The 14,670-nt window shown below is 59.4% G+C and overlaps 3 protein-coding genes across 3 annotated transcripts; 1 reads left to right on the top strand and 2 right to left on the bottom strand.

Moving 5' to 3' along the window:
* Positions 1–107: 107 nt before the first annotated feature.
* Positions 108–3,010, top strand: GUITHDRAFT_117802 (hypothetical protein; the record flags this gene model as incomplete). The annotated part of the gene is made up of 17 exons (XM_005822938.1): positions 108–161; positions 281–319; positions 365–400; positions 450–488; positions 537–578; positions 875–970; positions 1,172–1,248; positions 1,307–1,353; positions 1,522–1,595; positions 1,638–1,680; positions 1,729–1,807; positions 1,855–1,953; positions 2,163–2,380; positions 2,474–2,535; positions 2,591–2,635; positions 2,767–2,802; positions 2,942–3,010. 17 exons carry the CDS (start codon positions 108–110, stop codon positions 3,008–3,010), a joined length of 1,155 nt encoding a protein of 384 aa, XP_005822995.1.
* On the bottom strand, positions 2,994–11,812 carry GUITHDRAFT_146053 (hypothetical protein; the record flags this gene model as incomplete). The annotated part of the gene is made up of 16 exons (XM_005822937.1): positions 2,994–3,065; positions 3,262–3,370; positions 3,494–4,131; positions 4,257–4,453; positions 4,631–5,393; positions 5,481–7,820; positions 7,899–9,317; positions 9,456–10,083; positions 10,163–10,260; positions 10,309–10,565; positions 10,662–10,758; positions 10,803–10,928; positions 10,972–11,032; positions 11,086–11,174; positions 11,223–11,348; positions 11,408–11,812. 16 exons carry the CDS (start codon positions 11,810–11,812, stop codon positions 2,994–2,996), a joined length of 7,425 nt encoding a protein of 2,474 aa, XP_005822994.1.
* A 1,756-nt stretch (positions 11,813–13,568) lies between these two features.
* On the bottom strand, positions 13,569–14,229 carry GUITHDRAFT_117798 (hypothetical protein; the record flags this gene model as incomplete). The annotated part of the gene is made up of 3 exons (XM_005822936.1): positions 13,569–13,883; positions 13,930–14,093; positions 14,145–14,229. 3 exons carry the CDS (start codon positions 14,227–14,229, stop codon positions 13,569–13,571), a joined length of 564 nt encoding a protein of 187 aa, XP_005822993.1.
* Between the last annotated feature and the right edge of the window lie 441 nt (positions 14,230–14,670).

Genomic DNA, 14,670 nt, shown 5'->3' with positions numbered 1-14,670 from the left:
AGGGAGGGAGGGAGGGAGGGAGAAAGCGTGTGGACCAGCAGCTGTTTGTGTTAACATCGAGCAATGAGGAGGCTCAGCTGTGACTTGGAAGCTTCTTCCTGCAGAAAATGAAGATGCACAAGAGGTTTCTGGAGCTGCAAGGAGCGCTCGGAGTCTTCGAGGTCCGCAGACGTCTCCCCCTTCTCTCCTTTATGTTCTTTACGTTTGCACCCCCTATGTCTCTCATCCACCTGGCCTGCAAAGTTTCGCTCCTCTCCTCTCAACTCACATCTGCGTTTAGAAAGAGACACGAAATGCGGAGGACTACAGCCCGGCCAAGGTCGTGCAGCTCCTGTCGTGATGTGGAATGACGCTGCATGCTCAGCAACAAATCATCAAGGAGAGGATACACAACCTCGAAGTCTGCAGATTGTCGTGGGATCAGAACATGAGACCTGACATGTTCCCAGGTTGAACTCATGCAAGAGACAGACAAGTACTTGTACGCTGTGAGTTACGATGTTGCTTCCTGACCGTTGTCTCACTTGGTTGAGCAGGTGGGAGGAGTAAGGAGCAGGCGACCGATGGATAAGACGCTGGTGAGGAGAGCGGAGCTGAAAAGAAGGAGGGACAAGAGCGCGTGAAATATCGCAACGCAGGGAGGACAGGAAGAGCAGAAAGAGCAGGGGCAGCAGGAGCAGGGAAAGGTGTATGTTGGTGGTGGTGATGGTATCTTTAGGAGATGGAGGTGGATGGAGCGGGAAAGAGTGGAGACACAGGATGGAAGTCAAAGAAGTCGGAGAGGGAGGGGAAGGTGGCCGGGAGGTAGAGGAGGAGGAGGTAGAGGAGGCAAGTCTGCAGAAGGCAGGAGCAAGAAATTTGATGAGGATCGCAGGGGAGGGTGGAGTCTATGGAGATAGAGAAGCATGTCAAGGAAGAAAGGACTATTATCCCTCGAGCAGTGCACACTTCTATGCCGGGATGGACAATGGTGAACCAATCTGCTGCCTCCTCCTGCCTCCTCGTCCTCTCCCTTCCTCTCTTCCGCTTCCAATCCTTCCCGTCTTCCAATCCGTACTTTTCCTCCACCTTCACCTTCATAAACCCCTACTATTCTCTTTCTTCTCCTCTACTTCTCTTTCACCTCTCTCCCTGCTGCGTGTCTTCCTTTCCAGCTCAACTTCGTGGGCAGGACGAGGAGCCTCTCTCTTGGGCTCGGGTGTCTGCGGGATTAGCTGTCGCGCACTACAGGACGTATGTCGTCGGCGGGTGAGGAGCTGAGAAAGTGCTTGTCAACCAGCTGGGGATGACTTCCTTCATCCACTAGGTACGACGTGATAAGGAACAGGACCTCGCACATCGTTGAGAGCATGGGTACTGCTCTCCTCCTCCCCACCCCCCCCTCTCCTCCTCCTGCTGTTCTCCCTTCCTCTCTCCCTTCCTTCTCCTCCTCCTCCTCCTCCTGCTGTTCTCCCTTCCTCTCTCCCTTCCTCTCCCTCCTCCTCATGACCCTCCGATCACCTGGATCTGAGGTGACTGCAGATCCCTTCGGCGTCTGCTGGAGGAGGGAGGCTGACCTGCCCGGCTGCTGGATGAACGTCGCATGCGGCACGCTGGTGGGCTAGTTTGCAGCTTGACCTGCCCTCACACCATGCCAGGAGGATCGACTGTACGCGGCGGGGGGAAGGAACTTTGAGAACGGTTGGTGGTTGACAAGGTCCCTTCTCAGCTCACCTGCTGGGCTTGTAGCGAGCGTGTCCTCCGACATGTCAAGTTACGACTACGAGTCAAACTCGTGGCGGCCAGAAACTTCACTCCCCTCTCCTCGGTCAGCCTCAGCTGCCAGTACAGCAGCAGCGAGCTGAGAAAACGCAGGTGGGGAGGGGCGATGATCGCCCACGACGGCAGGCTCTACTACATGGGAGGGTCCGACGGAGAAGAAGTGCATTCCAACATGTGGAGCTGGAACTCAAGGTGCTGCTGCTGCTCCTCCTCCTCCTCCTCCTGCTCCTCCTCCTCCTGCTCCTCCTCCTCCTGCTCCATAAAATCATGCTTCATGTTTCTCCTGGCCCTTCCAATCTCCTCACCTCCACATAGCGACAAGACCTGGAGAGAAGAGCCGCCAATGCAGCGAAGAAGGTGGAGGGAGAGTCTACAGCAGCTGCGAGATTCATTCTTGACAGGTGCGAGATGACGGCAGTGGTGCTGAGCGATGGCATCCTGGTTGTCGGAGGGCACGAGGACTCGTCGATAGGGAGGGAGGGAAGTTGCGGGAAGGTGCGGAGGGAGGAGGAGAATCCTTCCCCTCCCACCGTGCACAAAAGCGTCGAGTACTTTGACTTCCGGACGAGGAAGTGGCGGTCGGAGCGACCCTTGCGCGAGGAGCGTTATGCTCATGGCGGTTGGTTACTGTGTGCTCTCCTCCTCCTCCTCCTCCTCCTACCCCCCCCCCCCCCTTAGACTTGCTCGTTATACGCTGACTTTGCGTTTTCAGCTGCTGCCTTGGGCGCGAGAGTCTTCGTTGTCGGGGGATCGAACTCTCTTGGCCAGTGGCAGGTGCGGGTGGAAGCGGAGGGAGGGAGAGACTGACTGTCGCTGTCTCTTCCGGCAGAAGAGCGTCCTTAGTCTGTCCTTGGGCGATAAATACTGGCGAGAGGTCGTCTCCTCCTCTCTCTCTCTCTCTCCTCCTCCTCTCCTCCCCTCCCACCTCCCTGCCGTTCCCTCACCGACCAGGACCTTTACTTCTCCCTTCCTTCCTCTTCGTTTCCTCATTTGTGGGACCTGCAGGAGCCGAGCATGGTGCGCGAGCGCAAGGGGCTTGTGGTATATAATTCTTTACCTCCACTTCGTGTGTTGCTCTTTGGCTCTCCTCCTCTCTCTCCCTTCTCTTCCTCCCCCTCCCGTGTCCTCCTCCCTTTTCCTCCTCCTCCTTCGTCTACTTATCTCTCTTGGGTTTCCGCAGGCGCACGTCATGCATCGCCCGACGCAGCTGCGAGGAATCCCTGGACCGACTTCTACCGAGTCGGAGTAGGAGAGGACAGGAGGCAACGGACGTGGGCCTGCAGTATGGCAGCAGACTGAGCCCGCTGGGGGAAAAAGTCAGAGACAGCAGTCAACGGCAGAGCAGCAAGACGGGGAGCAGTGAAGGAGGAACGAGCTGTCGGGTCTTCCTGAGAAGGGAGGCAGGAAAGGGGACAAAGGCGAGGAGAAGAAGATGTGAAGCAGGCAGATGGGAAGGAGGGGGCGGAAGAGGAGGTGGAGGAGGAGGAGAGCGAACGTTACCTGGGACCGGAGGGCCTTCACTATAGCAGCCGGTCGTTTGGAGTACCACTGGATCGCATCCTTCCCCTTCAGCTTCCCATTCCTGAGCCGCTCGAGCAGTCCAGCGGCGCTGCAGCACGATGATGAGCCGAGCGAGGAGGAGAAGGAGGAGGGGAGAGGAGACGAGCCGGCACAGGTAGAGGCAGCCAGAGCAAGTGGACAAGGACAGGGGAGGGGAAAGTTGGGGGAGCACCTGTTGGGACGGGGGAGTCGCTTCTTCTGTTGGAGGGACTCAATGGCGGCGAGGATCTCGGCAAGCAGTTGGCGGTGGTCCATACGGGTCACGGTCTCCAGCTCCTTCCCAGCTGCTTGGCAGGCGTCAGAGCTCACTGACCAGGTGGCGGCCGATGGCAGACCGCAGAGAGCTGGAGACTCGACGGCAACCCCAGCATCTTTCAGCTGGGGTTGGTTCTGGGGCTCGTCTAGTTTGGCATCCTGTGCTGCTGCCTCGCCCTTCCCTCGCGTCTCCTCGCCACCTGCCCCAGGGCCCTGGGATGGCGGGTGAGCTGCAGATGCCTGGAGGCTGCGCAGTGGCGCATTCCAGGAGATGACGGAAGGGAGGGAGGAGAAGAGAGAAAGAGAGGGAGGAGCAGAGACAGGTGCAGCCGAGCTCGCCGCACCCTCCCGTTGGCCTCCGTTCGCTTCCTCCGAGGAGGATTCAGCAGGATCAGCAAGAATGACTGAGAGGGATCGAGGAAACGGCAGCACTTCCTCCGGCGTCTCTCCATCCTTCTGCGGCGATCTGCTGGGAGATTGATAGCCCTCGCTGCGGGAAGTGCGGCAAGGTGAAGGACGCTGCTTGAGGACCTGATGGAAGTAGCTCTTGCGTTCCTGCAGGAAGTCATTGGGGGTGCAGCTGATGACGAGGATGAGAGTGTGTGTGATGGGGGGGAATGACTGTGAAAGCGGCGCAACGGAGGGAGAAAGTAAAGAGATCAGTTGGCGAGGATGCTTACCTTCCGCTCCGTTGACTTCAGTTTCAACAGCTTGTCAAAATCGGTTTCCTTGACGTCCCTAAAGAGAAACTCGAGGGCCGGAGTGGTGGCTATCCCTTGGTCGACAAACTTCCCACGGACCAGCTCGGGTCCAGCTGACGACATAAGAGAGTGGCAGAGCTGGAAGGATTTCTTGAGCTCTTCGAGATTTGTAACATCTGAAGATGAAAAGAGAAACTCATCCAGCTGAGATTGAAAATTATGAAAGGAAGAAAGGAAGAGTTGAAAATCAAAGACATGATCCTGTGACATGCAAAGCTCCTCAAATCCACCACCCTCATCAGTGACTGAAGAATTTGATCTGGCAGGCTTCCCAGCTGAATCAAACAAAAGACCTTGCGATGATTTGATTTCTCCCGATCCCTCGTTAGCCCACCCGCCCTCCCCGGAGGCGGCCTGCCCCGCCGCCTTGGCCTCCTTGGCCTTCCTCGCCCGCTCCCGTCCTGCCATGCCCCTCGACCGCGCCTGGATGCGTACCGCCGCCTCCTCCTCTGACAGCCTCGTCTCTCTCTCGCCGGCCGCCCCCTCCTCCGCCGCCTGCTCCTGCGGCTGCGGCTGCGGCTGCGGCTGCGGCGGCTGCTCCGCCTCCTCCTCATGCTGCTGCTCAGCCGGCAGCGGCGCCCCCTCCTCCTTCGCCTCGGCCTCGGCCCCTCCCGCTGCCTCCTCGACCCCCTCGGCCTTGGCGACCGTCTCGTCGGCTGCTCCGGCATCGGCCGGCTCCTCTGCCTCCGTCCTGGCAGCATCGCCTCCCTCGCCTCCTGCTCCGGCTTCTCCTGCGGCTGCCGCTGCTGCCTCCGGGCTGCTGGCCTGTACCTCCCCTGCTCCCGTCCCGTCCGCCTCCTCTCCTGACTTGCCGCCCTCGCCCTCGCCCTCCTCCCCGGAGACGGCCTGCCCCGCCGCCTTGGCCTCCTTGGCCTTCCTCGCCCGCTCCCGTCCTGCCATGCCCCTCGACCGCGCCTGGATGCGTACCGCCGCCTCCTCCTCTGACAGCCTCGTCTCTCTCTCGCCGGCCGCCCCCTCCTCCGCCGCCTGCTCCGCCACCTGCTCCTGCGGCTGCGGCTGCGGCTGCGGCGGCTGCTCCGCCTCCTCCTCATGCTGCTGCTCAGCCGGCAGCGGCGCCCCCTCCTCCTTCGCCTCGGCCTCGGCCCCTCCCGCTGCCTCCTCGACCCCCTAGGCCTTGGCGACCGTCTCGTCGGCTGCTCCGGCATCGGCCGGCTCCTCTGCCTCCGTCCTGGCAGCATCGCCTCCCTCGCCTCCTGCTCCGGCTTCTCCTGCGGCTGCCGCTGCTGCCTCCGGGCTGCTGGCCTGTACCTCCCCTGCTCCCGTCCCGTCCGCCTCCTCTCCTGACTTGCCGCCCTCGCCCTCGCCCTCCTCCCCGGAGACGGCCTGCCCCGCCGCCTTGGCCTCCTTGGCCTTCCTCGCCCGCTCCCGTCCTGCCATGCCCCTCGACCGCGCCTGGATGCGTACCGCCGCCTCCTCCTCTGACAGCCTCGTCTCTCTCTCGCCGGCCGCCCCCTCCTCCGCCGCCTGCTCCTGCGGCTGCGGCTGCGGCGGCTGCTCCGCCTCCTCCTCATGCTGCTGCTCAGCCGGCAGCGGCGCCCCCTCCTCCTTCGCCTCGGCCTCGGCCCCTCCCGCTGCCTCCTCGACCCCCTCGGCCTTGGCGACCGTCTCGTCGGCTGCTCCGGCATCGGCCGGCTCCTCTGCCTCCGTCCTGGCAGCATCGCCTCCCTCGCCTCCTGCTCCGGCTTCTCCTGCGGCTGCCGCTGCTGCCTCCGGGCTGCTGGCCTGTACCTCCCCTGCTCCCGTCCCGTCCGCCTCCTCTCCTGACTTGCCGCCCTCGCCCTCGCCCTCCTCCCCGGAGACGGCCTGCCCCGCCGCCTTGGCCTCCTTGGCCTTCCTCGCCCGCTCCCGTCCTGCCATGCCCCTCGACCGCGCCTGGATGCGTACCGCCGCCTCCTCCTCTGACAGCCTCGTCTCTCTCTCGCCGGCCGCCCCCTCCTCCGCCGCCTGCTCCGCCGCCTGCTCCTGCGGCTGCGGCTGCGGCTGCGGCGGCTGCTCCGCCTCCTCCTCATGCTGCTGCTCAGCCGGCAGCGGCGCCCCCTCCTCCTTCGCCTCGGCCTCGGCCCCTCCCGCTGCCTCCTCGACCCCCTCGGCCTTGGCGACCGTCTCGTCGGCTGCTCCGGCATCGGCCGGCTCCTCTGCCTCCGTCCTGGCAGCATCGCCTCCCTCGCCTCCTGCTCCGGCTTCTCCTGCGGCTGCCGCTGCTGCCTCCGGGCTGCTGGCCTGTACCTCCCCTGCTCCCGTCCCGTCCGCCTCCTCTCCTGACTTGCCGCCCTCGCCCTCGCCCTCCTCCCCGGAGACGGCCTGCCCCGCCGCCTTGGCCTCCTTGGCCTTCCTCGCCCGCTCCCGTCCTGCCATGCCCCTCGACCGCGCCTGGATGCGTACCGCCGCCTCCTCCTCTGACAGCCTCGTCTCTCTCTCGCCGGCCGCCCCCTCCTCCGCCGCCTGCTCCGCCGCCTGCTCCTGCGGCTGCGGCTGCGGCTGCGGCGGCTGCTCCGCCTCCTCCTCATGCTGCTGCTCAGCCGGCAGCGGCGCCCCCTCCTCCTTCGCCTCGGCCTCGGCCCCTCCCGCTGCCTCCTCGACCCCCTCGGCCTTGGCGACCGTCTCGTCGGCTGCTCCGGCATCGGCCGGCTCCTCTGCCTCCGTCCTGGCAGCATCGCCTCCCTCGCCTCCTGCTCCGGCTTCTCCTGCGGCTGCCGCTGCTGCCTCCGGGCTGCTGGCCTGTACCTCCCCTGCTCCCGTCCCGTCCGCCTCCTCTCCTGACTTGCCGCCCTCGCCCTCGCCCTCCTCCCCGGAGACGGCCTGCCCCGCCGCCTTGGCCTCCTTGGCCTTCCTCGCCCGCTCCCGTCCTGCCATGCCCCTCGACCGCGCCTGGATGCGTACCGCCGCCTCCTCCTCTGACAGCCTCGTCTCTCTCTCGCCGGCCGCCCCCTCCTCCGCCGCCTGCTCCTGCGGCTGCGGCTGCGGCGGCTGCTCCGCCTCCTCCTCATGCTGCTGCTCAGCCGGCAGCGGCGCCCCCTCCTCCTTCGCCTCGGCCTCGGCCCCTCCCGCTGCCTCCTCGACCCCCTCGGCCTTGGCGACCGTCTCGTCGGCTGCTCCGGCATCGGCCGGCTCCTCTGCCTCCGTCCTGGCAGCATCGCCTCCCTCGCCTCCTGCTCCGGCTTCTCCTGCGGCTGCCGCTGCTGCCTCCGGGCTGCTGGCCTGTACCTCCCCTGCTCCCGTCCCGTCCGCCTCCTCTCCTGACTTGCCGCCCTCGCCCTCGCCCTCCTCCCCGGAGACGGCCTGCCCCGCCGCCTTGGCCTCCTTGGCCTTCCTCGCCCGCTCCCGTCCTGCCATGCCCCTCGACCGCGCCTGGATGCGTACCGCCGCCTCCTCCTCTGACAGCCTCGTCTCTCTCTCGCCGGCCGCCCCCTCCTCCGCCGCCTGCTCCTGCGGCTGCGGCTGCGGCGGCAGCTCCGCCACCTCCTAATGCTGCTGCTCAGCCAGCAGCGGCGCCCCCTCCTCCTTCGCCTCGGCCTCGGCCCCTCCCGCTGCCTCCTCGACCCCCTCGGCCTTGGCGACCGTCTCGTCGGCTGCTCCGGCATCGGCCGGCTCCTCTGCCTCCGTCCTGGCAGCATCGCCTCCCTCGCCTCCTGCTCCGGCTTCTCCTGCGGCTGCCGCTGCTGCCTCCGGGCTGCTGGCCTGTACCTCCCCTGCTCCCGTCCCGTCCGCCTCCTCTCCTGACTTGCCGCCCTCGCCCTCGCCCTCCTCCCCGGAGGCGGCCTGCCCCGCCGCCTTGGCCTCCTTGGCCTTCCTCGCCCGCTCCCGTCCTGCCATGCCCCTCGACCGCGCCTGGATGCGTACCGCCGCCTCCTCCTCTGACAGCCTCGTCTCTCTCTCGCCGGCCGCCCCCTCCTCCGCCGCCTGCTCCTGCGGCTGCGGCTGCGGCTGCGGCTGCGGCTGCGGCTGCGGCGGCTGCTCCGCCTCCTCCTCATGCTGCTGCTCAGCCGGCAGCGGCGCCCCCTCCTCCTTCGCCTCGGCCTCGGCCCCTCCCGCTGCCTCCTCGACCCCCTCGGCCTTAGCGACCGTCTCGTCGGCTGCTCCGGCATCGGCCGGCTCCTCCGACTTCGTTTGGATAGCTTGCTCATTGGATGAGGCTTTTAATCGCGCTTTTGTCACTGTCTGACTGGTATTTTCAGGATGTCTTTGTTGTTTTCCGACGGATTGCAGCTTGTTACTATCTTTAGTTTTCATTGAAGCTTTTTGAACTTCCTGTCTTGCTTTTGATTGTTTGACGTTGGAGGAATTTGTTTTTGATATCTGCTGATGTGTGGATCTTTCATCGGAATCGTCAAACATGTTTGATCCATGCTTAGCCTGTTCCACCTTATTTTCACCTGCTTCCTTGATAATCTCCAATTGTTTCGCCTGTTTGCTCTCATTGACGTGGTGTTCCAGTGATGGAAGGGTTTCTTTGTTCTTCACTGGCTTCACCGTGACTTGTTTCCTCTCCTTGACAGGCTGCGGCAAAGGGTTACTGACACTGCCCTCTGTTAATCTTTCCTGCACATCCTCATGATCTGAGGTATGAGAGTCTGACTTATGATGTCCGACACGATTGTTACTGCCATGCTCTTCATGGACCTGACTGTGATTGTGATGACCTTTCGACTCCTTGCCTGTCGTTTCTCCAGATTCCTGGGCAACATCGAAGACAGATTGAGAAACTTTGATTGGGATTTTCTTTGAGCCCGGGGACTTGCTTGATTTTTCAGACATCCACTCTCCCCATATCCTCTCCTCCTCCTCTTCCTCCTCCTCGAACTCTTGCCCTCTCCTATGTGCAATCTTTATCGCGTGATCCTCGATGTCTGACCGGTTGGACGCCAACGAGAAATCTTCTTGTGACCGCAAACGATTTGCCTTCGACCGCCTGCTCCCCCCTTCCTTCTTTCTTCTTTCTGACCTGTCTGATGCCTCGTCCTGGCGATCATTGTTGTCAGAACATAGAAAAGACTGGGCACAGCACGGATCAACAGGCAGGCAGGCATGAAGGCAGGCAGGAAAAGAACAGGAGGATCGAGCAGGAGCCAACAGGGAGCATTTGAGATCACAACCAACCTGCTGGGAAGATAGCGGGTCCAACCACAGCGTCTTGGTCTCCTGCGTTAATTTTGTATTGCCTTCCTCCTCCAGGTTCGAGTAAGACAGAATGTCAAGCCAGCGCTCCAAATAATCCTCGTCCTCCACCGGGTTCTCTACCTCGTTCCGCTGGAAACTCCTCCGTTTATCCGCTCTTCTTCCCACTCCTGTCCCTGCCCTTCCTCCATCTCCTTCTCCTATCAATGCCCTTGATCCTCTTTCTACTCCCGTTACTGGCTCTTCCCCGAAAGCTTGCAATGGAAGATAGGTTGTCTCCTCCCTCTCACTCTTGAAAAGACTGCCGGAGGATGAAGAGAGTCCTGCTCTGTCCTCCTTCGACCTCCGCGGAAACGTGGTTGACAGTTTCTGTTCAATGCTATGTAGGTGGGAACGTAGTTGGACAGAGTAGCCGCTCTGTTTGCGCGGAAGGATTTCTTCCAAGCTGCTGTCCTCAAGCTGCCTGAATGGAGTGTGGAGGTGTCGCGACCGAGGCACACCGGGAGCTGAAGCAGCTCGCACGTCGTTGTATCGCGGGTCAACCCTATGCGGGCGGACAGCACCAGCATAGATTTGATTGATCTTCCAAGCAGCCTCTCTTGCCTTGAGACTGTGATAATGATGAGGAATAAAGAATGAACGAAGGACGGAAGAGAAGAGGGGAGACCAGAAGGAGGAATATCTCTTACCTGGAGTGCCGTGTTCGGATTCGTTTTTTGTCAGCAACATCGAGCGATCTCTGAACTTGACTGGAGGACATGCCTTGATCTGCAATGCTCGACATGGCCTTTCAAACGTCAAGTCAACTGGGGCTTATCAAACTTTCCTCGTCTACCTTGGAGCTTGCGATAAGAAGAGTGAGAGCGTAGTGAGCCGGCAGGTGCTTGCGGGCAATTTCGTGCGCAGCATTGAGGAGTTTCTGATAGAAAATGAAGACCTGCGGGTTGTGCTGCGGCTGCTGGTGGTGGTGATGCGGCTGCTGCTTCACGTTCACTGGATAAAGAGACGAAAGAGGCTCCTGTACCTCCTCCTTCAGTCTCTCCTGATGCAGCAGACCCATTGTGGCAGCATTGAAGAAGCAGGCAACGGCCTCTGCAATCATACCGTCAACCTTCATTTGCAACAGAGCACAGGGAAGGGAAAGCACAGGGAAGAGGGAAGGGGAGGCGAAGGGGAGGATGGGTTTACCAGCATAGACCGAGTACAGGTGAGCTCCCTTGATGTCCAATGAGGCATCTGACCTCACCGCTCCCAGCTCATGGTCGTTGAACAAACTTTCAGATTCCTGCCACAGCATCACTCCGATCTCACTCTCAGCTCTCGGCCCACCTGCAGCCTCCTCTGCGACTTTCTCAGCGCCTCGTGTGCAAACCCCATGGCCTCCTCCCCACGATTTCTTAAGAATGAGACTATGCTCTTGTTGAGAAGCAGGCTGCTTGAGGACTCGGTGAAGATCTGAAGCAAGATGATTGACAGGTTGGAATATGGGGCACAAGACCTGTGGGCTTTCGGAGATCAGCGAGTCCAGCAAAGACTGACATTCGGCATATCGCCCGTTCCTAGCCCAACACAAGTATCAGACTGAGAAGAGACCGATGCATCCGTCCTGCACCTGCACAAGATGTACGCCTGGAGGTTCGACGATATGATCGACATGCGCATGGTTGGCTCGGAAGACCCGAATCGCTCCACGGAGAACATCTGCAGCCACAGGTCAGTTGGAGGAAGGAGCAGTCAGGAGTTGGGCACCACGAGGTTTGCACAGCTGGTCAGGAGCTCTTCCGCCGTGTCAAAGTTGCTCGTCTGGATCTGCCAGACCGACACAAGAATGTAGAGAACTTGCATGCCATGGAGGAGCGCATCGAGCTCGCCAGCCTGCAGGAGGCAGCAAGCAAGTCTTAGCGGACAAACGGAGCAGCAGGGGACAGCCTTACCTCCATCTTGTCCTCGAACGCTGCCATCCACTTCCCTTGCAACGTGTGCATCAGGAACGTAACCCCCTTCCGGGCCATGAGCTTCCCGGCCTCGCTGGTCGCAAAGAAACGGTCGTAGTCATTCACAGCCTCCTCCGCCTCTCCAACGCTCAGGTCCAGCAGAGCAGCATGCAGCGAAAGGTCGGTCCACACGAGGCGGTAGTTTTGGAAGGGAACGCAAGTCCATGGGTAGCCCTCAACACTGGACGACTTCCAAAACAGATACACAACCCGTTTATAGTCAGAGAAGGGTCTTCTTCCCTCTAGTATGGAGAGCAGCATCTCTGGGCATTTCCCGCTATCAGTAGAGTGCGCTTGCTCCTTCCTCCTCTCTGCCTTGGTAAAAGCGAACTCTTGCTTTGCCATCTGTCAGATTCCTAGGGAAATCGAACTATTGCGCGATTGTTCGCAACGATGTTTGCATAGCCAACCACAACTCTGTAACTGATAACACCGTAAGATCAACTGACATATCAAAGTGCCACCCCATCATTCGCAGGACGAGAAGGCAGACCTCCGATGCATGCACCCTCCATCACAGAGCCACAACATTCCTCTGTCAAGATTTGATTTTCCCTTGAAGCAATTCTTCGATCCTGAGGAGATGAACCAGTGGTCAGCTCCCATTTAACATTCTAAATCCTCAGCTTCTGTTCTTGTCCTCTCATGCCTATCAATCAACTCAAAGCTCACCATTCAAACCTATACACCCCATGGTCAACTTCGCCTCCTCTCCCCTGCTCACATTTCTCCAACCCTGCACGCTTCTGTCCATCTGCAGATTGGGAAATCTCTCAGAGTCAGTCCCAAGTCTCAGAGCTCTGTCCTGTTTCCTCCTAATCTTTTCCACACTGCCTCTCGCTCCCACACCCTCAAGTGTGCGGCCGTTTTCCCCATTATAGTCTTCACTTCACTCCTCGTGTATGCTGACCCACTCCTCTCCCACCTACCTCAATGGTGTCTTTGTTCTCTTCTCATCTTGACCCTCCTCGTGCATCTCCTGCTCCCTCTCCTGCCCCTCCTCCTTTCCTCCCCTTCCACAATCCTCCGCATCACCCGCAATCATTTCATTAGTTCCAACCGCTTGCTCGAAGGGGGGTTGGTGTAGGGCAGGCAAATATGGAGTAGGGGTACATATGAATTTGTACCGGTGTAGAGACTTTTAAATATTATGAAAAGTAGGGGTCATTGTGAAAAAGTGGATCGAAAGAGGGGGTGGGGTGTTGAAGGAATGGGGTACGACTCATAGGTGGTATGAAGGAGGGATGAATTGGAAATGAGTGAAACCTGGGGAGATGGAGGGAGAACAGGAAAAGGAGCAGGAGGGGCAGGAGCAGGAGGAGCAGGAGGAGCAGGAGGAGCAGGAGGAGCAGGAGCAGGAGGGGCAGGAGGGGCAGGAGCAGGAGGAGCAGGAGGAGCAGGAGGAGCAGGAGCAGGAGGGGCAGGAAGGGCAGGTGGGGCAGGAGGGTCATGAGAGGCAAGAGGGGCAGCAGGACTGCAGACGTATGGATACTGCAGCAGGAGGAGAGAGGAGGAGAGGAGGGGGGAGACAAGACGCACGAAGGTAGCGAGCATGGAAGAGAGCAGGCTTAAGGCGAGGAGCACATGAGAGACGAGTGGTCAGTCCCAGTGCTACGATGCAGTGAAGGGCCAATCACTACTAGATCGCAGCCTTTGAATTTTTTGCCATACCACCACTTACTCGAGTGCCGGGCACACTCACGCATCACAGGTTGGAATTTCCTCGTGAAAGTTTTCAGTTCGGGTCGTGCATCCCAGATTCAAGAAGCTGTGCCATAACAACTTTGACGGAACCAAACGACCGGACCACTCAGGATTGGGCTCGTTGCTATCCCGCTTGCATGCGATGATTGTGGGTTCAATACAATTCTTTACTATCTTGCTCTTTTAAGAACAATTCAACTTTACATAAGCTAATTTTGTCTAAAACGCTGCTCTACAATGAAGCAGAGGCACAGCGCAACTTTACACACAAGTCCATTCAGTCGAGCAGTGGAGATGTCTAGCAAAGGAATGATTATAAACGAACAAGGCAATCCCAGACTGGGAAAGCTTGATCGCCAAGCATTGGAATTGCATCTTCACACTTTTCAAATCATCTTTACATCCTGGCAGCGACGAACAATCCCACAATCGATGAAAGAAAAACCATCACAAAGGAAACACTGGCAGACGACGAGGCTCTTGCAACGCAGTTCAAGTCTCCGCACTGTTGACTCTCCCTCATTTTTTGAATGTATGCATCAAGCGTCTTCGTCTCAATCTTGCAGTTGTCCTTGGCTACTGACTTGTAGTAGCCACAGCAGGTCAAAGGCTGTTGAAACCCTGGCATCATACACTGTTCATCCATTGTGCAACCACGGTTGGACGGAAACATGGCAGTGCAGTAGTCCGAGCATTTGCTAGCATCTCCAGTCTGATGACGATGTCAGTTCTTTCAACAGAAGGCGCATGTCACTCACCCCGCCGTACATTACGCATGCTTTGTCTATCAAGTCTTTGCATTCAGCGTCACTCTGAGGAGGGGTCGGATCTTGATACTTTGTTAGCATTGCTGTAAGCTTGGCTTGTGCGTCGTCTAGAGACGTGCAACTTCCGTACTTGTAGGTCCTCTTGGGGCACCCTCCTACAAACAGAAGTCATGAGCATGTGCGGCAAGAGCGCGTATGCTGCATACCTATCTTCACATCCTTCTTCTCGGCGATGTTGCATACACCCGCAGCTACTGCGATCGTCGCCATCACCAGCACGCCTCTCAACATTGTTGCGGTTGCTTCTGTTCTCCGCCGCTCCTGCAGGGTTGCAATTTGAAAAGCCTCACCACCACCCTACCACCCCTACCCCCTGATCAGTTATGAAGCACCCGACCCCACCCACATCTCAAACGTCACCCGACTTCCTCTACATTCACAGTCACATCCACTACCCTTCCCAAAAAGCGTAAAAGGCAGGAACTTAGTGGGTAGGGGTGACATTGACTTGCAGACAACCTACCCCTTGCAATGTATGTGAAAGTGCCCCACCGGTTCTTCTACACCGATCTTCTCATGGCCACCACCCTCAGATATCCATCAAAGTACCCCCCGTCGGTATGTCTGCTAGTAGGCTACTCCAAAGTTCACACTCTACCCCCACCACCCCCACCACCCCCTATTTTCTCTTCAGCAAGCACCCCCTGTCATCACCAGTCATCACTCTGCAGC

Source organism: Guillardia theta (assembly GCF_000315625.1).
Source record: "Guillardia theta CCMP2712 unplaced genomic scaffold GUITHscaffold_116, whole genome shotgun sequence".
Lineage (NCBI taxonomy): Eukaryota > Cryptophyceae > Pyrenomonadales > Geminigeraceae > Guillardia > Guillardia theta.
The sequence above is the reverse complement of the archived record's forward strand: the minus strand, read 5'-3'. Positions and strand labels throughout refer to the sequence as shown.